Source organism: Bos grunniens, chromosome 27 (genome assembly GCF_055505025.1).
Source record: "Bos grunniens cultivar Pamir isolate PY7600 chromosome 27, Bosgru_T2T1.0, whole genome shotgun sequence".
NCBI lineage: Eukaryota > Metazoa > Chordata > Mammalia > Artiodactyla > Bovidae > Bos > Bos grunniens.
The window spans coordinates 17,482,696-17,508,682 of NC_141191.1; the positions used below are offsets into that span (position 1 = coordinate 17,482,696).

The following is a 25,987-nucleotide window of genomic DNA, read 5'->3' on the forward strand; positions in this document are numbered from 1 at the left end:
AAGTCATTCTCCAGCTTTCTGTCTGATCAGTGCAAGAGTTGACACTCACCCACGGGTGTTGTTAATGGTAACCAGAGTTTTGTTTTCAGTGGTGCTTATTTTTGGAAGACACCAGGACAACTGAGTCACCCATCGTATTTTAGGGAAAAGGATGAAACAAGAAACCCCAAAGGAACAGGTGAAGATTCGCTAGGCAGATTTCTGCCTTGTACTGAAAGTCTTTTGGGTCAAGATATATGTACGTGCATGAGCTCAGATGGAACTTTCCTGAGCCATGGCGGGGCTGAATTTAGCCGTGAGCTAAGGCTCTCAGTCACTCAGACTGTCATCCAGCAGAGAATGGCTAGTGTATCCTGGGGCTTTGTTTATTGAAAAGAGGTCCAATAAGCACACCATGTTCTTAGAGCATGCTGGCCTTGCTCTTCTCCAAATGGCTCCACAATACTAAGCATCCCCCTGAGCACCATCAGCTGCTGACGTGACTCATCATCAACAGCCTCTAGGACCTTCATGAATCACAGCTCACGGGCAGGATCTTGCTCAGCTGAGACATGCCAATAATTGAAGTTATAGCCTCACTGGTTACTGTGTACTTTTAGAAACCCAAATTAGCTTTCCTCAGGGAAACACTATGGTGGTGGGCAAAAGCAGACGCCTCTTTGTCATCTTGGGCACAGCTTGATGCTGCTGTGAGTGGCTGGCTGTTGCTAATGGCAGAGTTCGTGAGAGGGAAGTGATAGGGAGGGAGCTGGGTGGATGTAGCTGTTTGACTCTGACTGCACACGATCTGATCAAAAGTGTATAGCACCAGGCTCAGCTGGCTTAGAAGAAGGAGTACAAGCTTGGTAGATAGACCCCAGAGTCTGAATTCAGCTTCCATTGCATATTTTGTATTAACTTCTCATAGCCTCAATGTCCTCATCTGTAAAATGGTCATAGAGATTTCCTCTTAGATCTGTTGTGAGGATGAAGAAAGAATGCTTGTAAATGACAGTCTGGTATACAGCAGACATTCAGCTTTCCTTTCTCTCTAGTTGGTTTCCAGGTTTGTGACTGACGATTTGAATAGATGAGGGGTTCACAGTTTTTAGTTTTGTTTTTTTTTTCCTATAAAGGGACAGAGAGCAAGTATTTCAGGTTTTGTGGTCCAGGAAGCAAGATTGAGGATATTATGGACCTATTTACATGGATGGAGGTTCGTGACGTTGTACAGGAGACAGGAATCAAGACCATCCCCAAGAAATAGAAATGCAAACAAGAAAAATGGCTGTCTGAGGAGGCCTTACAAATAGCTAAGAAAAGAGAAGCAAAAAGCAAAGGAGAAGAGGAAAGATATACCCATTTGAATGCAGAGTTCCAAAGAATAGCAAGGAGAGATAAGGAAGCCTTCCTCAGCGATCAATGCAAAGAAATAGAGGAAAACAATAGAATGGGAAAGACTAGAGATCTCTTCAAGAAAATTAGAGATACCAAGGGAAAATTTCATGCAAAGATGGGCTCAATAAAGGACAGAAATGGTATGGACCTAACAGAAGCAGAAGATATTAAGAAGAGGTGGCAAGAATACACAGAAGAACTGTACAAAATAGATCTTCATGACCCAGATAATCACGATGGTGTGATCACTCACACTCACCAAGAACCAGACATCCTGGAATGCGAAGTCAAGTGGGCCTTAGGAAGCATCACTACGAACAAAGCTAGTGGAGGTGATGGAATTCCAGTTGAGCTATTTCAAATCCTAAAAGATGATGCTGTGAAAGTGCTGCACTCAATATGTCAGCAAATTTGGAAAACTCAGCAGTGGCCACAAGACTAGAAAAGGTCAGTTTTCATTCCAATCCCAAAGAAAGGCAATGCCAAAGAATGATCAAACTACTGCACAATTGCACTCATCTCACATGCTAGTCAAAATTCTCCAAGCCAGGCTTCAGCAATATATGAACCGTGAACTTCCAGATGTTCAAGTTGGTTTTAGAAAAGGCAGAGGAACCAGAGATCAAATTGCCAACATCTGCTGGATCATGGAAAAAGCAAGAGAGTTCCAGAAAAACATCTATTTATGCTTTATTGACTATGCCAAAGCTTTTGACTGTGTGGATCACAATAAACTGTGGAAAATTCTGAAGGAGATGGGAATACCAGACCACCTGACCTGCCTCTTGAGAAACCTGTACTCAGGTCAGGAAGCAACAGTTAGAACTGGACTTGGAACAATAGACTGGTCCCAAATAGGAAAAGGAGTACGTCAAGGCTGTATATTTGTCACCCTGCTTATTTAACTTATATGCAGAGTACATCATGAGAAATGCTGGACTGGAGGAAGCACAAGCTGGAATCAAGATTGCTGGGAGAAATATCAATAACCTCAGATATGCAGATGACACCACCCTTATGCAGAAAATGAAGAAGAACTAAAGAGCCTCTTGATGAAAGTGAAAGTGGAGAGTGAAAAAGTTGGCTTAAAGCCCAACATTCAGAAAACTAAGATCATGGGATCTGGTCCCATCACTTCATAGCAAATAGATGGGGAAACAGTGGCTGACTTTATTTTTTGGGCTCCAAAATCACTACAGATGGTGACTGCAGCCATGAAATTAAAAGACGCTTACTCCTTGGAAGGAAAGTTATGACCAACCTAGATAGCATATTCAAAAGCAGAGACATTACTTTGCCAACAAAGGTCTGTCTAGTCAAGGCTATGGTTTTTCCAGTAGTCATGTATGGATGTGAGAGTTGGACTATAAAGAAAGCTGAGTGCTGAAGAATTTATGTGTTGGAGAAGACTCTTGAGAGTCCCTTGGACTGCAAGGAGATCCAGTCCATCCTAAAGGAGATCAGTCCTGCGTGTTCATTGAAAGGACTGATGTTGAAGCTGAAACTCCAATACTTTGACCACATTATGCAAAGAGCTGACTCGTTGGAAAAGACCCTGATGCTGGGAAAGATTGAGGGCAGGAGAAGGGGGCAACAGAGGATGAGATGGTTGGATGGCATCACCAACTCAATGGACATGAGTTTGAGTGGACTCGGGAGTTGGTGATAGACAGGGAGGACTGGTGTGCTGCGGTTCATGGGATTGCAAAGAGTCGGACACAACTGAGCAACTGAACTGAATTTACATTACAGAGAGAAAACTAATTCCTACCAATTTTGAATTGATGAAATCCAAATATAATAACAGAATAAAGTTTCTCTAATATAGACCTACCATTGAAAAGAAAGGGATTCTTTTTCTGGGGAGGAACGTTTGACTTAATTGGGGCTCCAAGTCAGTGCTCCTTATCATCAAATCGATTGCCCATGTTCATCTGTACAAACCATTCTTAACTTGCAGACCAAATAAACACAGGCAGCAGGCTGAATTTGGTCCGCAGACCATAGTTTACAGTTTCTTATTGTAGACTCTCTACAACTAATGCTAGTCTCTGCTTGTGGTCTAACCCAGTCATCCATGATGAGTAAATAATTTGAAATCATAATTGCTACATAAACAACAATTGAAGGGCTACAATCTGGAAAGGAAGATGAAATAGTTCAATCTGTAAATAGGCTTTTGGAAGCTGACAAAGTGCTTATTCTATCTGATCCATTTGTGGCTGAAATCAGAAAAACAGTAGGAAGAAGTGATCAGGCCACACAAACTGACCACCTACACACAGAGATCAAGCCGTGGATCATCATGGCAACAGACAGTTACTCTATCAGGTTCTTTCTGCTGCTTATCAAATAAGAAGTGGACATGCATATTTGTATTCATTCCCACCCCCTCAGTGCAAAGGAGGGATTAAAATTTGGCACATAAAACGTCAGAGGGTCCCTTCCTGCTGCCCCTCCCTTGACCCGGCTGGCTGGTTGGTGCACGGGTGTGAGTCCGCAGCCCACTGAGGCCGACGAGTAGAGACAGTGCTCTACAGGGCTTATTGTGTTGGTTTCACAACAAAATGGATCCTATTCTACCTACCAAGGCAACCATTAATGGCGTAAATGAGGAATTTCATTGATGATCGTGCATTGACATAAAATCAAGTAAAATAGGTCACTAAGCATCAATTTTGGAACAAAAAAAATAATTCAGCATTCAACCCAGAGAGTGAGGAAGCACGGCAGGAGGGCTGAGTGCTGGTTATGGCCAGTCTGCATCTAACAGCAGTGCTGGCGTGGCTGAGTCAGAAGTCTGGGCAAAATGCAAAGCTGTTTAGGAATTCTTTGTACTATTTTCATTCTTCTTTTTTTTTTTTTCGCCTGTGCCATGTGGCATACAGGATCCCTGACCAAGGATCAAACCCATGCCTCCTGCACTGACAGCGTGGATATCTATCACTGGTTGAGAATCACTGAACCACCAGGGAAGTCCCTGTTTAGGCATTCTTGAGCTTGGGCTTTGACAGAGTTGCTGGGGCATCTCAACAGATTCTGCAGAGTAGCACAGATGATAAAATTCTCCAGTGAGACAAGGAAGTCCAGATTTTGATGCACGTGGTTTATAAAATCCCAGATTTATGTATTTAGAGTGCCGATCATTTGGCAGATTCTCTTGCAGAAAGTTCACCAACAGCTTCCTGCATTTGATCAGATTCACCTGGTTAAATTACCCATCAATGTTCTCACAAAACCAGGGACTAGAATAATAATACAGCGTGTATTCTTCCTACAATGGAAACATACTTTTGTGGAAAGCTAATACATGGTGGAAACTACCCAGTGGAATAGAGGGGATCAGGGTGGGTTTTAGGGTGAAGCTACACGATAAGACAACATTGATAACTAAATTGCCAACAGAGGAATGTCCGTGTTTCTGAGTATGTGAGTGATAGATATGGAAGAGGGCTGAAGCACATAGAGCCAGAAAGGACTCCAGTTTATTAGAAAGGATCCAAGTGGGAGAGCTAGCTGCTTACTATCTGTTGAGATAAAGGAATGACACTCAATGGCAACACATAATTTGAGATTCATTGAGCACTTGTGAGTATTAACAGTTTGCCATGCCAATGGTGATAAAGCTTTTTGGGGCAAGGATGTTGAACTTAAGATTGTTGAATTTGTAAAGTGCTTACAACTTCTTATAATTAACTTGTCCTTGGAAAAAATAGCTATTTTTGAGGCAGAAATATTTTAAAATGTGTTGTTTTAGCTGAAGAACAATCTTTAACCAAAGGGTATTTAGCAAAGGAGCTTTGGTGATGGTGTTAAAAAATATTTCTTATCTGAGCTGATCCAAATGCATCTTTTCTCCATTTGTGTGTCAAGAGAACACAGAGCAAATGCATGTTATCTGAGTTTATCTAACCAGTTGGAATAAAATACACAATTCATGTAAGGATAAATGTCAAGAAGAAAAGCTGAAGTATATGTCCAAGCAAAATTTATTAGATGTCTATTCAAGAAAAACACAATGACCTTTGCTTGTAAGAATTTGAAGTCAATTACCTAAAAGCTTGGTATGAATATTTTTCCTTTTAAAATCAGATACAGAGAGTAGAAACATTAATTTTTCTTAAGTATGACAGGCAACAGATATTGAAGTCTTCTCTCATAAATGGCATCAAAGGTAATTATTCATTTATCAGCAAAGCTGCATGCAGTTGACCTAATTTCAAACCCAAAGCCTTTAAAATATAAAGCTGGCTGTGAACTTGACAATAATCAAGGTAGGCTACTCAAAGATGTTTCTTTACCTTCTTCCTAGTGAAATTCCTCTATAATCAGTATTTATATACATTTTAGTTTGGCTGCTAAAATCTTATATTCATAAACTTTTGCAAAAGTGCTATCTTACAGAATCGCACTGTTGAGTCATAATAATGATTTGTGGGAGATGTAAAGGATGCTCTGTTGAAGGTGTTTTAGCTTAGTTTAAATGAAGGATAAAGACCAAATTAGGAAATTCCCCTGTCTTCTCAACAACTAAATAGTCTGTACAAAAAAAAGAGCAAATGTATGTACAAAATTCTAGAGTCTACATACATTGTGAAAAGATCAATCACTGTCCACAGAAGAAATGCTGTAAAAAGTTTTATCTATAAGGTGCTGAAGATCCAAATATGAATAGTTCTTATGCAAAGTCATAAGAAATACAAAGCTAGTTCTCAGGGTATGCGTAATTCAGGCACTGTTAACCACGTTAAATCTTTCAGGTCCTAATATCATCTCGTAGGTTTCTACTTCAGGGCAGAAAATATAACCTGAATGATTTAACATTGTCTCTCAAAAGTGCCTAATGTATTCCGAGGAAATAGTTTACACACACCAGGAAAATCAGGCTCAACATATTCCTGTCCTCAAATGTAGCCAGGATTCTGAGTTCCAGAGAAGAAAAATAATTATCATAGTAAAAATAATTGTATTGACCATAATCCTTACTAAAACCAGCCTTAATACTTGTGATGCTTCCAAAGTACTCTATGTCTATAAAATAATGTGTGAGATTCTTCTACATTTCCATAAAATGTACAACATAGCATATGGATTGTCTGTTTTCATACAATCTCAGATGTGCATGTGTACACACAGTGAAATCTTACCTATGAATATTGCTCACACATACTTTCAAGTGTCTATGTTAGAATAATTCATTGCCTCTGTCACTAACACTGCTTTTATTTAACTTTTATCAGATAAATAAAACACTAAGAGCTCATTGTTCATTATGCTGATTATTACATTTTAATATAAAATAGCAATGCAACTTTACAACACAATAGTTATTTTTTTTTGTAGTCTAGCTAAACCTCTTATATTCTCATGATTATTACCAAAGGCTCTTATTCACTTATTGTTTGCACTTCTAAAAAGTACAAAAAGAAAACCTGCAGGAAAAGACTCCTACTGGAAACTCACATTCAATTCAACAAAATCACACTCATTCGAATTAACTTTCCTACTCTTACTTTAGATTTTGTAATCACTGTGCATATTACAACAGATAAGTGCAGGCAAACAATAGTTGAAGTACAGTTGTCATATCATGTAAACCAGGACACTAGGCAAACTCGTGAAAGGAAAATATACTGCCAAGCTAAGAAGGTGAAAATGCGAACCACAGCGAGTAGTAAGAAACAATCTTCTGGTTGCCTGAAGGGAGGGCAGCTTCCAAAGTGGACCGGGGAGCCTCCTTGAGACACTTATTTTTTTGCCTCAACTGCTCAACCCTTATTAAGCATAGGGTTTTCTTTCTGATGCCACACATCCACTTTTCCAAGTTTAGAGCAGAAAGCAGGAATATGCACTTTCACACGGAGGCTAATCCACCCATCTCCCCAAGGCGTGGCAGTTCAGTTGCTGGTGGTCTGGTGGCAGGTGGAGATGGTGACGGTGGGTGACTTCTGTTGGAAATGGAAGGCATTACAGCAGGAGCCCTGCGGGATCTCTCAGGCAAGGTTATGCAGATGTGCTGCTGAAATGCGGCATAAATAACCAGGAGAGTGATTCACAGCCTCTTGACATAGTTTCCGGGAAAAGTACCAAAGAATCTGGTTCTTCTAGAGGTTCCTGAAAATAGAAATGATAAAGGAAATGGGTGGGGGATGGGTAACAACCGTGAGATACCAGTTCATCAGTTCAAGTGGGCTTGAAAACTCACTAAGAGAGCAAGCCCTCAGAGTTTGGAGAAGAAGAGAGACTCATTGAAGGGATGGGATGACAGAGTCGGCAGTCTAATCTCTACTGCCCGATGCCTTCATCACTTCTTAAGCTTAAAGGCTTCACTCCCATCAGTTGAGTTGAGTTCAGTTCAGTTGCTCAGTCGTGTCTGACTCTCTGCGATCCCATGGACTGCAGCACGCCAGGCTTCCCTGTCCATCACCAACTCCTGGAGAGCTTGCTCAAACTCATGTCCATCAAGTCGGTGATGCCATCCAACTGCTCCCATCACACCAGGCTAAAGAGAAAAGCTCAGCCTCTTGGTCTGAGGGGAGAGACAGTCTCGCTGAGGAGGTGGGTTTTTAAGAACAAGGATACTTGAGTATGATGGGGCTCCATCACTGAGGCTGCTAGACAGGAGTGAGGAGCGGAAGAGGAAATGCATGTGGGTACAATCTTCTCAATAAAGATGGGGCTGGCCGTGGGATAGGATGGACTGGAAAAGGCCCACACCAAGGCTTGGTTCTGTGAGCAGGAGGTCTGTCACGGCTCCTTAGCACAGTGTAACACAAAAGCTTTATCAGGGATGCCGTCACCACCCAGGTTTGTTATTTCATAGAAGATCGTGCTGAATGCCACAGCATTCATTTACAAATAGCCCTGCCAGGGTCCTTCATAAAATACAGAAAATTTGAACAACTTACCAAATCACTAAAGAAAAAAAGGCAGACCACTGTTAGCGGGCGAGGGTTCTATCATTGGGGAAGTTTCTAATATGAGGAGTAAAACCAAATGCATAAAGGACCATCATGATGATCGCCTTTGGATTCAAATATCATAATTCCTTTGAAGCTTTTTGGAAGAGCAAGTGTACCAAATTCTTCCTTAGGTTTTCCAGCTCATGAAGAGTGAACACAGTCTTTGTACTTCCCTTTCTCATTTACCCTCTAGAGCTTACTGTCCTGGTTTGATGACTGATCTTCTTTATCCCTGTACAGGTAAGCCATTTTACTCTTCTCAGTGGGGAATTAATATAAACAGAGGCAGAGGCTTGTGGCTGCTAATGTGGTCTTTGCTCCTTTATTTCCCCACAGCTGGACTGTCTACAGAAAGCCTTCGTACCTCCATCAGCTGTATCCTTCATCTTCCTACGTCTGTTTCCTTTTTATCTCTTTCCTCTGTGACTTAGTGTATGGTATGCTTGTCTACAAAAAATTTCTCAGAAAACCTGTAGTTTTCTTTCAAGATGGTAAGAATGGGGTTGTTTTGTATGTGGTAAGAATGGAACTTCTCTCTACTTGGACCACATATTGAAGCTAAGGTGGATCAGTGAATTCTTAAGAAAAGCTATGACAAACCTAGATAATGTATTCAAAAGGAGAGACCTCACTTTGCCAACAAAGGTTCCTCTAGTCAAAGTTAAGGTTTTTCCAGTAGACGTGAGAGTCAGACCATAAAGAAGGCTGAGTGCCTAAGAATCGATGCTTTTGAACTGTGATGCTAGAGAAGTCTCCTGAGAATCCCTTGGACAGCAAGGAGATCAAACCAGTCAATCCTAAAGGAAATCAACCCCGAGTCTTCATCGGAAGGACTGATGCTGAAGCTGAAGCTCCAATACTTTGGCCACCTGATGTGAAGAGCCGACTCATTGGAAAAGACCCTGATGCTGGGAGGGATTGAGGGCAGGAGGAGAAGGGGGCAACAGAGGATGAGATGGTTGGATGGCATCACCAACTCAATGACATGAGTTTGAGCAAACTCTGGGAGATACTGAAGGACAGGGAAGCCTGGCATGCTGTAGTCCACGGGGTCGCAAAGAGTGGGACACAACCGAGTGACCGAACAACAATGAAGGGCACCTCCAGCAGACCTAGTCAAGCATGAGTTGTTCATTTCGTCTGTTTTCTCAGATTAGATCCTCACTGCTGATGACCAGCATTCTGTGCTGAATAGAATATTCGTGTTTCTCATCTAGGGGACAGCTCGTTGTTGTTCTCAGATCTCAGCCTTTACTGATTGGTGCTATTTAGAGAAGTCTTCTTCTTTCAGTTGACTTGGAAATAAAACCAGCAGGAAACCACATATACCTGAAGCAGTAATACTAAATTCTATTCAAAATGCAGTTGCCCTAGGATTACATAATGCATATGGATGTGTGAAAGATAAAGGCATTATGAAATCAAAGAAAGCTTGACTATCACATCCAACCATGCACGGGAGCAAACATAAGCAAATTATAAAATGGCCAAATGCCTGAAAGGAAATGTACACATACCCACAAACCATCCATCATCACATTTTTCCATCACATCAATGACATCACTTTCTCTGAGCTCCAGCTCATCTTCATTCCTAGGAGTATAGTTATACAGAGCCTGAAACCTTAAACAAGACAAATGCACGTGTTAAAAAATTTTTTTGCACTTCTATGAAACTACCAAAAGAATATTATATTTATTTTACTTTGAACCTATCCTTAACATATTAATTAGGTAGTATAAGTTTTTGGTAAGGTTGTAAAGTAAGTAGAGGTAGTTAAGTTTTCATAAGAATTAGACCACTCTAACAGCATTTCAGAACTCACAATGAGGACAATTTATGGAAGATTCTAATATTCATGAGTTGTATTAAAACATTTTAACATTTATAAATTTGATCTGCACTTCAATTGTACAGTCATAGATAGCTATCATTTGGACATTAAAAAATAATACAGACTATAAGAGAAGTGGTATGTGTACTTTTCAGCTATATAAAACAAGAAGGAATTATGGTTTTAGCCATATTCAGAAGCAAGGAACTGCAACTTGCAAGTGGAATTTTCAAATGATTCTAAATTGAGATGTACAAAATGTCTCAGATAAAGCTTTTATATTGCTATGTGGAAATTACTATAAAAGAGAAGTTTATTTTTTTTTCCTGGGAGGAAGTCTTTAAAATAGTTTAATTTCGTAGTTTGCATCAGTGTAAGTGGTGATCTCAAGCAGTAGATTTAGAGACATAAGTTCTTTTTTAAAAGGTCCTGGAAAAATTGTGCTTAATGTAAAAACTCTCTCTTGAAATAAATGTATGTAAAAGTATTACTGAATGAATGCTGCCACTTTTCTTTCTTTCTTTGAATTCTTTGAGAGCATATATTTTGGTGGCATCAATCAGTAATAAACTCAGAGAATTGGGGGTAATAAAATAGCATGCATATTAATATGGACTGGCATTTTGGAAGGACACTGATTCTAACAGTTTAGAGGGTCAGGAAGTATTTGATATGCAGTTAACATGAAAATGACATATTACTACTAAAATATTACCAGTATTGTGAGGGGGATTTTTTTTTTTTTTTTAAGTTAATGAATTTGTTTCTGCTGTTCTTCTTAACAGTTAATGTAATTTTGGAAAAGTAGGAAATAAGAACCACATTTCAGGGCACTTTGGATTTTTTCACGCCAACTTTAAAAGGCTGATAATATTGGATATTGCTCAGGAACAAGAATGATTTGTTTTGATTACTTCATTCAGTCAAGAGAATAATCCTTTGGTAGAACAAAACTATTCCCTCACCTGAACTCAAATGTCATGTGACAAATCAGAGACAGGCTGCATTGGCTTCTCTAAACTTTTCAGGATGGGGGAGGAGGGAGTCTGGATAAAGCTGGACTGGGGGAGGGTGTACTGGGGAAAGACCTGGTAAGATGATGTGTCTAACAGCCTCACCTAGAAAACATTATCTTCTCTGGCCTGAGAGCAAAGCCTGGAATTCCAATGTTAGAGATTTCTTCCCCTGTTAACATTGTTTTCTCTGGGTAAACCTTTTTAGCCACTTGGGGTTTTGAAGTCTTCTGCAGAGAAAGGATTCTGCTTGTGGGGAAGGGCTAAGAAAGATAGCCTAAATCCTAGAGCAGTGGCAAAATAGGGAGGTCTTGAGTACCAACATTCCTGAATTTGGATGTTTGCATGGGGCCAGCCCTGGTTGGAGAGGTCGGATTATTTTATTGTTTGATTTGAAGATGCCCAGGTGAAGGAATGGTACCTTTTGTCCATCCCTGGGGGAAGCTAGTCTCACCACCGTTCCTTTTCTGGTCTCACGTTTGAGGGAGATAGGCATTCCTGGGCTGCCAAGTCTATGAATATACATTGCATCTCTCACTTTGGGAAACACTGGATCTCTTCAGGCTTCAGCCTTGACCCAGGCCCATCTCCAACCACTCCCAGAAATGAGCCTATTTAAGGCCATAAATCCCAGCTGCTTGAAGAATCTCAAGGTCCCAAGAGTGAAAAAAAAAAAAAAAGAATTGGCACGAACTCCTACTTCACTTTAACATGATGAAAACCAGTGTGCTTGTGAAAGTTTACTTACCATTCTGGTTTAATTAGACCACAAAAAAAAAAAAAAAAAAAAAAATTGGAAGTTTCATGGAAACATAAACAAACCTTTCAGAAATACTCCTGCCTCTGTTGGCTTTCAAAATCAGTTTTGCACGACAGGAAATGCAGTCGAATTACAATTAAAAAAAAAAAATGCTGTTTTGAAGGATGTGTTGGTGAGATGAATGATGGTGGTGGGGCCAGGATGCCTCAGAAAGAAATTTGTCTTTAAAACAGGAAATGCTCGGCCAATCATGAAACTCTGTCTATAACTTGCAGCTTTTTCTGTAACATATTTTACCATACTTCTGAATTGGAGTGACATGATAACATTTTGTCCTATTTTCAATCAAAACCTATTTCTTAAATGAAAGAGATTAAGTGATACCCTGCAGTCCATGGGGTCACAAACAGTCGGACATGACTGAACGACTGAACAACAAGCAGCTATACTTGGCATTGTAATCAAATAGAAACTTAATAAAGAATTTTTATAATGTTCAAAGCGGGACATTGAAAATGTGCCCTCTCCCACCTGTGAGCTCATAAACACATGCGAGTATTAACTCCATATGATATGAAACAGAGTAATATCACCTATATCCTAATTCATAAATTGATTAAAAGCTTCTAATATAATGCATTGATGATGCAGGGCAGTAAACCTAATCAGTCTTGGATTTATTCTCTGTGATTCATCTCATAGTCAGTTGTGTAAAAAAGAACACAAAGTCAACCTTTAGACTTAAAAGGATTATATTTAAACTTTTTTTTCCCCCAACTAAATGAAATTTTAAATGATTTGTTCCTCCAAACCTTTTCTTTTCATTAACAAAAATTTCTTTCTAGCTGTACCCAGTGAGAGCTAGTTTGGGGTTGGGAGATGGCTTCTGAGACCTGTGCTTTTAGCTAAGCACCAGGTATGTGAGCAGTGAGGAGGGACCAATGGCTGGGAGATCTCCAGGCCCTGCTGGATTGCTCTGCTCCAGCCTGGCGTGCTGAAGTCCACGGGGTCGCAAAGAGTCGGACTGAGCGACTGAACTGAACTGAACTGAGGGGAGTGGAGCTTGGCCAGCCAGCAGGGGGCGCATTATGTGTCCTCAGGTCAGCCCGACAAGGTTTAGCCCTGTACCCGCGCCTTCCCTGGGGCTCCCTCCTGACTCAGAGAGGCAACAGCCAACAGGAAGTGGATAACCTCTGACTGTCTTCCTAGGGCAAAATGGAACAGAAAGACAACCTTAAAGACAGTATGTGACACCTTCAGGGTTGGTTTGACTTAGTATCAGTAGGTGGGGATTTGAAAGAAAGTGTGAAAAGGCATTTATTTTCCTGGTCCTCTGGGTAGTAAACATCACGTAACTTAAACAGTGCATGTTTTAAGACTGCCATTTCCAACATTCTGGAACTTCGGAATTATGTCACTAACTTATCACTGTAGGTCTACTTTGACATTCTCTTGCTTTTCAAATATGTATAAAAACAATGTTAGAACATTTTCAGTGTCTTTAAGGCTGCAGTTACTAGAATCTACATGCTGAGTTAGAACAGGGAGAGAGACAGATTCATAAATCTTAGGAATCACTACAGCATTGGAAGGTTTTTCGAGTGCATAAATCAATCTTTGCAAAATCATGGATTTTTTTTCAAAAGTAGCTTCTGTTCTCTGTTGTGAAAGATGGAAGTTATTGCAATTACTCTTAATCAGGGAGGTCTTATCTCATGTTAGTTACTCTGGTCTCTTTCATGTGCAAAGTTGTACCATCCTCGCTTATGGTACATCAATGGTCTGTTTTGTGGGTCAAGGTTAGTCTCAAATTTAGAAGATAAGAAGAATACTTACGGTTCCCCCCCACCTTGAATGTTTTCATGAGTAAACACAGGACGCTGTGGCTGAAATGAAATGATTTTCAATGTAATCAATGCTTAAACTGGTACTAATTAAAAGATAATTTGGATAATGGCATGGCACTTTTCTTGACATTTAATATTTCCTGTTGTAAAAAACCAAGAGGAAGAAAAGAAAAACCAAATAAAGGGTTTCTACAGGATTCATAATTAAAATATTTTGAAGGGTGCTTTAAATTAAGTCGAAATAACCAAAGTTCAAATGTTTGAAACATATCTGCAATCTCGTCTGCTCAAGCTTTAAGGAAGACTCAGGGCTCAGTCCCATTGATTTTTCAAAGGCCAGGAACATGGCAAGAACATAGACACCAAATAACTAGACTGGGGAGTCTGGACATCTTCATTCAACCTTATTCTTCAGCATTTTCTCAAACAAGCAAAAAATAAACCACATGTAGTCTTAACAGCAAAGTATCCACATTCATTCTAATATACTTTTCCTTCACAGACAACATTTTCACATACGGTACAGAGGAACATGTCAAGAGGCAGACATGCCATGCTACATTTGAATTAACACTCTCTGTTCTCAATGTGGAGGAAACACATGCATTTTTAAAAACAGAAAACAGAGAGTTTTAAATTGCATGTAACAAACAATATCCAGGTAACACGTAACATTTTACCTGAGAAGAGAAATATTGGTAGAAATTCCCAGTGCACTGAACTCTCAAAAGAGTTTCCTTTCTTTTTAAACTAAGCATCAAGACCAGTATCTGTAATAGATACTTATAATATTGGAAATGACAAGCCTTTGAATCCCATATATCCACACAAATACTTCAATGAATGAAAGTTAACACGTTTGTTGAATATGTAAACTCAATGTCATTTATACCAACTGTCTAAATGTTACCTTTTAGAGGGGGAAAAAAGCATCACAGTTCATTCACAACACACTTCAAAACCATTCTCTTATAAATGATGGCTACGTGGTAAAAAATAAATCAGAATCTGAATGACAAATTGCATGGCAATTATCAAAGTAATTCCTTATTGATGATTAGATTTTAGATCCATGACATTAGACGTCAGGGTCAGTTCCTGGATCCTGGAGTTATAAATGGATAACTGAGAGACTGGGAATTCCCCCCTGCAAACTGTCCATCGAAACCCCTCTGGTTCAAGAATGGAGGGTGACTCTGGGGTTTCTTTCAGTCTACGAGTCTATAACCTGCTCCCTTCCTGCATTCTTTATCCATTCCCTTCCCATCCAAGCTGTCTGTCTAGCATAGAAGACTAGATGCTTGTTACTATACTACTAAAACTTCAAGCTTTCAATTAATAGTAATTGGAACCTACTATTTACCAGCAATATTCTTAGAAATTTCACTCAACAGTCTATGCATGGAATATATAAGTGTAAGATTAAAGAGTGGATAAAAATTGTTGAACACATGTATGGCTTAAGAGTATAATACTTAGACTGTACATAAATATAAAATAACTAACAATGTATTTATTATTAAAATTATAAAATATACTATTTAAAGATTGATTAAGACTAAATCAATTTAAATAAAGAGGTAAACTTAAGTCATTCTTAAGCCTACATTTCTTCAAGTTTTCATTCAATCATATATATATGATATATTACATATATATCTTATATAATTTTATGCAGAAATAAGATTTGTATTTATCAGTTGCTATTTATGTTTTGTAATAATTTCCAGTCTCCTTTTCTCAGTCTTCTTTTTCATTTTAAATCACTGCAGAATAATGTTCCCTCACATATGTATATATATCTTTTTTGATTGTCTTAGTCATCTCTCTCTCTTTTTTGCTTTTGAAATTAAGATTGATCTTGCCTTTTTCACTATCATAAATATCAAAGCTATAAACATTTTTATACAAAGAGATATTTTCTTCTTTTGAGCTATTCCTTAGAACACATTTCCAGGAGTAAGATTTCAGGCCAAAGATTATGCATTCAAGCCACATGATGTTGAAAATGCTGGTGTTAGTTACTCAAAAATATTACATTTAAAAATGCAACTTAAAAACATCTAAAATGCCATATTTCAAATCTCCTACCAAGATAGCTACTAATTCTCTCACACACAAAAAAATCACAGGGCCATTTACAATGTATAACAAAGTTATAATTAGGAAAATAGTATATGTTCTTGCTTTAAGAGAAAATGTTTTGTAAAATGTATTTCATTGTGCTCTAAAAATGGCATGCCTATTTTCACACTTTTAAACCATTCTAATATTTCTGAGTTGAGTGAAAGCTTCACTCCTACATCGTGGCATCAGCGCTTGGTAAAACTGGTTGGTCTAATTTCATTGCTGCCTCTGTTAAAATGTGAATACAGCTTTAAAATCAGATTGTTAATATTGAAAAAATTTACTTATTACAACCCATATAGCACTTTTCCAGTGTTGTCATTGTAGTTCTACTAGTTTAATTTCTTTAATTCAACTCCTCTCCTAAATCATTTAAATGAACCATCTCTTTGCTAATTATCAAAGTCAGGCTTTTACCAGAATCATGTGGCTACCTTAATTCCAGAGGCCTCTGTGTCTTAATTCGTGTTCCTGGGTGTGTCAGCCAGTAACGTCCTTGTTTTTTAACCAGTCTCTCCCAATACTTCCTTCATATCCTTTAAAGGACCCACCCCCACTTTTTTTTTTTTCCTGGACACTGGTTTTCTATACTGTTCACATACTCAGGCCAGGATTTATCACTGCTTTTATTAGCAGAGAAGTTCTGTATCTATTATAATAGAGAGTTTTAGAACTTTTCTGAGGTTACCTTTGATAGGACTCATCTCCGTGTGAATGTGGACACCTGGGAACCAGTTTGGAGGAAAGATGACCAGTTACACCAACTGAAATAATTTATTTTAGAAGTATTTGGTCAACAGAGGAGTGAGCAGTATAGATACTTGTGAGGGCACACTTGTGTCTTTCTGGCATTGGCAGTGACTGTGTGACCTTGGATACGCACCTCAGTTTCCTTATTGCTGAAATCAAGGAGTCAGACATGATGATGGTTTAGGTCATGTCCCCCCTGCTGCTGCTGCTGCTAAGTCGCTTCAGTCGTGTCCGACTTTGTGCGACCCCAGACACGGCAGCCCACCAGGCTCCCCCATCCCTGGGATTCTCTAGGCAAGAACACTGGAGTGGGTTGCCATTTCCTTCTCCAATGCATGAAAGTGAAGAGTGAAAGGGAAGTTGCTCAGTCGTGTCTGACTCCTAGCAACCCCATGGACTGCAGCCTACCAGGCTCCTCTGCCCATGGGATTTTCCAGGCAAGAGTACTGGAGTGGGGTGCCATTGCCTTCTCCCATGTTCCCCTTAGGGAATCCATAAAGGAATCCACATTTCCACAGATGTCTCTCCCTTGTTACCCATTCAATTGTCAGAGAGCTGTGACAACTGATGTTGGTTAATTTCCAAGTGTCTCTGTCACATAAAAGCAATTAATTTTAAAACAATAATTAAACTTCATTTTTCAGATCAGCAAACCAAGGCCCAAAGAAAATTTCTTAATACCACAAACAGGTAAGAAGAAGGAACTGAATTATAATTTGACTCTATATTGGATTAAAGGATTCCCTGGTGGCTCAGACAGTAAAGTGTCTGCCCACAATGCAGAAGACCGGGGTTCTATCCCTGGGTTGGGAAGAGCGCCTGGAGAAGGAAATGGCAACCAACTCCAGTACTCTTGCCTAGAAAATTCTATGGATGGAGGAGCCTGGTGGGCTACAGTCCATGGGGTTGCAAACAGTCGGACACGACTGAGCGACATTCACTTCACTTCACTTCACATACTGGATTAAAGATGACTATGATGGAATAGATAGTGTGGGCTTATTAAAGTCACATCTTAATTTCTTCCTTTAGGCAAGTGTTTATGTTCTGTGTGGATATTCAACTGAACTGTTGTGGGAGGCTGTCTTTTGCTTTCCCCCTCCTGATGTTGAAACTGGGCACAAAGCTTGAGGCAAAGACCTGTGTCTGCACTCTATTGCTCCCTAATGGTGAGTAATGGCAGCAACATGTTAAAAAGTGTTAATGCCTGGACAGCTCTTGCCAAGTTCCTTCAGCCTGGAGTCATTTTGAAAGGCTATTTTAAAGACCACAGAGTGATGTGGAATAGATATTCATCTGTGTTTCTGACCTGTCTCAGATTTTAAATTCTGAGAAAGGATCAGTCTTTAGCCACCAGTATTTTCGGTCTGTGTTCATTTGTATTTTCACTATCTGCTCAGGCATTTCTGTTACTCATAACTTCTTAGTGGTTTTGTGATAAATATAGAACCAGATACATTAGTGACATTCAAGGCTTCCCTGGTGGCTCAGTAGGTAAAGAGTCCGCCTGCAATGCAGGAGACCTGGGTTGGATCCCTGGGTCGGAAGATCCCCTGGAGAAGGAAATAGCAACCCATTCCAGTATTCTTGCCTGGAGAATTCCATGAACAGAGGAGCCTGGTGGGCTACAGTCCATGGGGTCACAAAGAGTCAGACACGACTAAGTGACTTTCACTTCACAATGAGTCTTAAGCGCACAATAAAAATTAGAAAATTCAATGAAACATGATATTTTTGTAGAATCCTAAATATTAGCTTTTTCCTTGACAATGTAGCAATCTCTTTTTTCTCTCCTAGTGTAGCTATTTTTTAGTGATGTCAAAAGCAGATACAGAAGGGTGTGAGGAGGAGGAGCCAAGATGGCGGAGGAGTAGGACAGGGAGAACACTTTCTCCCCCACAAATTCATCAAAAGAGCATTTAAACGTCGAGTAAATTCCACAAAACAACTTCTGAATGCCGGCAGAGGACATCAGGCACCCAGAAAAGCAATCCAACTCTTCGAAAGGAGGTAGGAAAAAATATAAAAGACAAAAAAAGAGACAAAAGAGGGAGGGACGGAGCTCCGTCCCGGGAAGGGAGTCTTAAAAAGAGAGAAGTTTCCAAACACCAGGAAACCTTCTCACTGCCGAATCTGTGCCGAGCTTTGGAAGCACAGAGGGCAACGTAACAGGAAGAAAAAATAAATAAACAATTAAAACTCGAAGATTGCGAGTCCTACGGTAACTCCCCCAGTGGAGAAGCAGCGCAGACGCCTGCAGGCGCCATTAACAAGCGGGGGCTGGGCAGGGAGGCGCAGCGCGGGCTGCATCGCTTAGAGTAAGAATCTGGCCTGAATACCCTGAGCACTATCTGAGCGAAATAATTTGGGCTAACAAACCAGACTGTGGGATATCTACTACGCGAAAAGCCAGCCCCAACCTAAGACCGCCAGGCCCGTGCACGGAACAAAGAATTGAACAGAGATAGCCGGCTGCAGACCTTCCCCCTCCGGTGATAGGCAGCCAGAGCCGGAAGGGGGCAATTGCAGCCCCAGAGAGACATTATCTATAAAACTGTAAGCAGGCTTCTTTGCTAACTAAAACTTCTTGGGGGTCTGGACGGTTAACATCTGCCTAAGAAGGTGCGCCGGTTTTGCGCCCAGATAACCGAGTGGCGGGGAGGCGATAAGTCGCAGTATTGGCGCTCGCCAAACACCTCATCACTTGAGCTGCTCGGACCTGGGAAGAGCACAATACTCAGGCCCAACTGAGTCTGCGCCTCTGAGGACTGTCCGAGTGCCTGAACCTGAGCGGCTTGGACCTGGGAGGTACATGCAACCCAGGGCCAGCCTTGGATTGTTCCCGGCGGAACAACCTAGAGCCCGAGCAGTGTGGGCAGGGAGGCTACACGCGCAGTGAGCGGGGGCAGACCCAGTGTGGCTGAGGCACTGCGAGCGCACGCCAGTGTTATTTGCTTGCAGCATCCCTCCCTCCCTCCCCACAGCGCGACTGAACAAAGAGAAGAAATACAGTTCCACCCATCAGAACACTGACACAAGCTTCCCTAACCAGGAAACCTTGACAAGCCACCTGTACAAACCCACACACAGTGAGGAATAGCCACAATAAAGAGAACTCCACAAACTGCCAGAATACAGAAAGGACACCCCATACTCAGCAATTTAAACAAGATGAAGAGACAGAGGAATACCCAGCAGATAAAGGAACAGGATAAATGCCCACCAAACCAAACAAAAGAGGAAGAGATAGGGAATCTACCTGATAAAGAATTCCGAATAATGATAGTGAAATTGATCCAAAATCTAGAAATTAAAATGGAATCACAGATAAATAGCCTGGAGACAAGGATTGAGAAGATGCAAGAAAGGTTTAACAAGGACCTAGAAGAAATAAAAAAGAGTCAATATACAATGAATAATGCAATAAATGAAATTAAAAACACTCTGGAGGCAACAAATAGTAGAATAACAGAGGCAGAAGATAGGATTAGTGAATTAGAAGATAGAATGGTAGAAATAAATGAATCAGAGAGAATAAAAGAAAAACGAATTAAAAGAAATGAGGACAATCTCAGAGACCTCCAGGACAATATTAAACGCTACAACATTCGAATCATAGGAGTCCCAGAAGAAGAAGACAAAAAGAAAGACCATGAGAAAATACTTGAGGAGATAATAGTTGAAAACTTCCCTAAACTGGGGAAGGAAATAATCACCCAAGTCCAAGAAACCCAGAGAATCCCAAACAGGATAAACCCAAGGCGAAACACCCCAAGACACATATTACTCAAATTAACAAAGATCAAACACAAAGAACAAATATTAAAAGCAGCAAGGGAAAAACAACAAATAACACACAAGGGAATTCCCATAAGGATAACAGCTGATCTTTCAATAGAAACTCTTCAAGCCAGGAGGGAATGGCAAGACATACTTAAAATGATGAAAGAAAATAACCTACAGCCCAGATTATTGTACCCAGCAAGGATTTCATTCAAGTATGAAGGAGAAATCAAAAGCTTCTCAGATAAGCAAAAGCTGAGAGAATTCTGCACCACCAAACCAGCTCTACAACAAATACTAAAGGATATTCTCTAGACAGGAAACACAAAAATGGTGTATAAATTCGAACCCCAAACAATAAAGTAAATGGCAACGGGATCATACTTATCAGTAATTACCTTAAACGTAAATGGGTTGAATGCCCCAACCAAAAGACAAAGACTGGCTGAATGGATACAAAAACAAGACCCCTACATATGTTGTCTACAGGAGACCCACCTCAAAACAGGGGACACATACAGACTGAAAGTGAAGGGCTGGAAAAAGATTTTCCATGCAAATAGGGACCAAAAGAAAGCAGGAGTAGCAATACTCATATCAGATAAAATAGACTTTAAAACAAAGGCTGTGAAAAGAGACAAAGAAGGTCACTACATAATGATCAAAGGATCAATCCAAGAAGAAGATATAACAATTATAAATATATATGCACCCAACACGGGAGCACCGCAGTATGTAAGACAAATGCTAACAAGTATGAAAGGAGAAATTAACAATAACACAATAATAGTGGGAGACTTTAATACCCCACTCACACCTATGGATAGATCAACTAAACAGAAAATTAATAAGGAAACACAAACTTTAAACGATACAATAGACCAGTTAGACCTAATTGATATCTATAGGACATTTCATCCCAAAACAATGAATTTCACCTTTTTCTCAAGCGCACATGGAACCTTCTCCAGGATAGATCACATCCTGGGCCATAAAGCTAGCCTTGGTAAATTCAAAAAAATAGAAATCATTCCAAGCATCTTTTCTGACCACAATGCAGTAAGATTAGATCTCAATTACAGGAGAAAAACTATTAAAAATTCCAACATATGGAGGCTGAACAACACGCTGCTGAATAACAAACAAATCACAGAAGAAATCAAAAAAGAAATCAAAATTTGCATAGAAACGAATGAAAATGAAAACACAACAACCCAAAACCTGTGGGACACAGTAAAAGCAGTCCTAAGGGGAAAGTTCATAGCAATACAGGCACACCTCAAGAAACAAGAAAAAAGTCAAATAAATAACCTAACTCTACACCTCAAACAACTAGAAAAGGAAGAAATGAAGAACCCCAGGGTTAGTAGAAGGAAAGAAATCTTAAAAATTAGAGCAGAAATAAATGCAAAAGAAACAAAAGAGACCATAGCAAAAATCAACAAAGCCAAAAGCTGGTTCTTTGAAAGGATAAATAAAATTGACAAACCATTAGCCAGACTCATCAAGAAACAAAGGGAGAAAAATCAAATCAATAAAATTAGAAATGACAGTGGAGAGATCACAACAGACAACATAGAAATACAAAGGATCATAAGAGACTATTATCAACAATTATATGCCAATAAAATGGACAACGAGGAAGAAATGGACAAATTCTTAGAAAAGTACAACTTTCCAAAACTCGACCAGGAAGAAATAGAAAACCTTAACAGACCCATCACAAGCATGGAAATTGAAACTGTAATCAAAAATCTTCCAGCAAACAAAAGCCCAGGTCCAGACGGCTTCACAGCTGAATTCTACCAAAAATTTAGAGAAGAGCTAACACCTATCCTGCTCAAACTCTTCCAGAAAATTGCAGAGGAAGGTAAACTTCCAAACTCATTCTATGAGGCCACCATCACCCTAATACCAAAACCTGACAAAGATGCCACAAAAAAAGAAAACTATAGGCCAATATCACTGATGAACATAGATGCAAAAATCCTAAACAAAATTCTAGCAATCAGAATCCAACAACACATTAAAAAGATCATACACCATGACCAAGTGGGCTTTATCCCAGGGATGCAAGGATTCTTCAATATCCGCAAATCAATCAATGTAATACACCACATTAACAAATTGAAAAACAAAAACCATATGATTATCTCAATAGATGCAGAGAAAGCCTTTGACAAAATTCAACACCCATTTATGATAAAAACTCTCCAGAAAGCAGGAATAGAAGGAACATACCTCAACATAATAAAAGCTATATATGACAAACCCACAGCAAACATTATCCTCAATGGTGAAAAATTGAAAGCATTTCCTCTAAAGTCAGGAACAAAACAAGGGTGCCCACTTTCACCATTACTATTCAACATAGTTTTGGAAGTTTTGGCTACAGCAATCAGAGCAGAAAAAGAAATAAAAGGAATCCAAATTGGAAAAGAAGAAGTAAAACTCTCACTATTTGCAGATGACATGATCCTCTACATAGAAAACCCTAAAGACTCCACCAGAAAATTACTAGAACTAATCAATGATTATAGTAAAGTTGCAGGATATAAAATCAACACACAGAAATCCCTTGCATTCCTATACACTAATAATGAGAAAACAGAAAGAGAAATTAAGGAAACAATTCCATTCACCATTGCAACGAAGAGAATAAAATACTTAGGAATATATCTACCTAAAGAAACTAAAGACCTATATATAGAAAACTATAAAACACTGGTGAAAGAAATCAAAGAGGACACTAATAGATGGAGAAATATACCATGTTCATGGATTGGAAGAATCAATATAGTGAAAATGAGTATACTACCCAAAGCAATTTATAGATTCAATGCAATCCCTATCAAGCTACCAACAGTATTCTTCACAGAGCTAGAACAAATAATTTCACAATTTGTATGGAAATACAAAAAACCTCGAATAACCAAAGTGATCTTGAGAAAGAAAAATGGAACTGGAGGAATCAACCTACCTGACTTCAGGCTCTACTACAAAGCCACAGTTATCAAGACAGTATGGTACTGGCACAAAGACAGAAATATAGATCAATGGAACAAAATAGAAAGCCCAGAGATAATTCCACGCACATATGGACACCTTATCTTTGACAAAGGAGGCAAGAATATACAGTGGATTAAAGACAATCTCTTTAACAAGTGGTGCTGGGAAATCTGGTCAACCACTTGTAAAAGAATGAAACTAGAACACTTTCTAACACCATATACAAAAATAAACTCAAAATGGATTAAAGATCTCAACATAAGACCAGAAACTATAAAACTCCTAGAGGAGAACATAGGCAAAACACTCTCTGACATACATCACAGCAGGATCCTCTATGACCCACCTCCCAGAATATTGGAAATAAAAGCAAAAATAAACAAATGGGACCTAATTAAACTTAAAAGCTTCTGCACATCAAAGGAAACTATTAGCAAGGTGAAAAGACAGCCTTCAGAATGGGAGAAAATAATAGCAAATGAAGCAACCGACAAACAACTAATCTCAAAAATATACAAGCAACTCCTACAGCTCAACTCCAGAAAAATAAATGACCCAATCAAAAAATGGGCCAAAGATCTAAATAGACATTTCTCCAAAGAAGACATACAGATGGCTAACAAACACTTGAAAAGATGTTCAACATCACTCTTTATCAGAGAAATGCAAATCAAAACCACTATGAGGTACCATTTCACACCAGTCAGAATGGCTGCGATCCAAAAGTCTACAAATAATAAATGCTGGAGAGGGTGTGGAGAAAAGGGAACCCTCTTACACTGTTGGTGGGAATGCAAATTAGTACAGCCACTATGGAGAACAGTGTGGAGATTCCTTAAAAAACTGGAAATAGAACTGCCTTATGATCCAGCAATCCCACTGCTGGGCATACACACTGAGGAAACCAGAAGGGAAAGAGACACGTGTACCCCAATGTTCATCGCAGCACTGTTTATAATAGCCAGGACATGGAAGCAACCTAGATGTCCATTAGCAGATGAATGGATAAGAAAGCTGTGGTACATATACACAATGGAGTATTACTCAGCCATTAAAAAGAATACATTTGAATCAGTTCTAATGAGGTGGATGAAACTGGAGACTATTATACAGAGTGAAGTAAGCCAGAAGGAAAAACATAAATACAGTATACTAACGCATGTATATGGAATTTAGAAAGATGGTAACGATAACCCTGTGTACGAGACAGCAAAAGAGACACTGATGTATAGAACAGTCTTATGGACTCTGTGGGAGAGGGAGAGGGTGGGAAGATTTGGGAGAATGTCATTGAAACATGTGAAATGTCATGTATGAAACGAGATGCCAGTCCAGGTTCAGTGCACGATGCTGGATGCTTGGGGCTGGTGCGCTGGGAAGGCCCAGGGGGATGGTATGGGGAGGTTGGGAGGGAGGAGGGTTCAGGATGGGGAGCATGTGATTTTTTTTAAAAAAAATAAAAAAAAAAATTTAAAAAAAAAAAAAAAAAAAAAAAAAAAAAAGCAGATACAAGAGAGACAGGTTTTAAACACATGCTAATTTCAAAGCCAGAACCAACCACAAACCACTGCTCATAAGAAAGCTGGTTTGAAATATCCTAAATCTCCGGTATCAGTAAAATATATACTTTTCTAGTTCAGATAATAAGTCTGTCCTGAAATTAGATAATTCTTACATAAATATTGACCATTACTTTAAATACTAGTGTGGGAAAAATCTTGGAGAGACCTATAAGCAGTTCTAGAGTTCTTTTTTTTTTCCCCCCAGAAAATGTTAGGTGTGGTACTTTCCAAGCAGAATTAGATGAAATTCTCTTAATAACAGTACCATGTTTATAAATGTATTTTTCTTTCTTATATTATACAATTGTTTTAATATTTAAATTATTTTTAAATTGCAAAACACAACTTTTCATAAATCTAAAGAATATAGAATATTTGTATTTCATACAAACATGTATAATAAAACATATAAGCACATAATGTAAAAATCTGGCAAAGAAAAAACTTAAGGTGACCCAAAGCATACCATCTCACTGACCCAAGGAGGTTTATGGATGGGCCATATTAATTTTGGAAAATGCTTTTTTTTTTGGTTCTGGAAAGCCCTTCCATGAGACTTTTTTCCTAGTCAACATTCCTCATTTTCTATGGCAACAACAAATCTCTGCCTCAGAAGCAAAATCAGGTCTTACTATGCAAAGCAAAAAGCACAAAAATGGCCTAAACACAGAGAAGTATCTACATTTCTAAAAAACAGAAAAGGAAATCTTTGCCATCAAGCCCTTAAAAGCCTGAAGAACCACAACTTCATCATGTGATGAAATGTGAGACTGAACCAGCATCCATTAAAATAGAAATGGGAAAGGACTGACTTATGCAGAGATGAAAATTCTCAAACTCCTCCACTGTCATTCTCAGAACTGATGGCACCAGTTAGAATCAATTTATTTTCAAGGGCTGTTGATGCTACAGATCTAAGTAGTCAAAGGGAATGTAATCTGACCTTTAAGTTCATTCAAAGC

General features: G+C 39.2%; 1 protein-coding gene and 1 long non-coding RNA gene across 32 annotated transcripts in view; one reads left to right on the plus strand and one right to left on the minus strand.

The window, feature by feature from the left end:
* Positions 1-5,348: 5,348 nt before the first annotated feature.
* SORBS2 (sorbin and SH3 domain containing 2) overlaps positions 5,349-25,987 on the minus strand; it is a 217,479-nt gene continuing 196,840 nt past the window's right edge. For 30 of the 31 annotated variants that reach the window (XM_086380099.1, XM_086380113.1, XM_086380105.1 and 27 more), the window contains 3 exons: positions 13,784-13,833; positions 9,857-9,963; positions 5,349-7,491 (listed from right to left, as the gene is read on the minus strand). In XM_086380099.1, coding sequence (XP_086236225.1) covers positions 7,430-7,491; positions 9,857-9,963; positions 13,784-13,833 — 219 coding nt within the window. In that variant the 3' untranslated portion in view covers positions 5,349-7,429. The remainder of the gene's footprint in view (positions 7,492-9,856; positions 9,964-13,783; positions 13,834-25,987) is intronic. The other variant, XM_086380114.1, reaches the window with a different exon arrangement.
* LOC147343588 (uncharacterized) lies at positions 7,610-11,547 on the plus strand. Its single transcript, XR_015156153.1, has 2 exons — positions 7,610-8,579; positions 8,676-11,547. It is a non-coding gene; the product is annotated as an uncharacterized LOC147343588 (long non-coding RNA).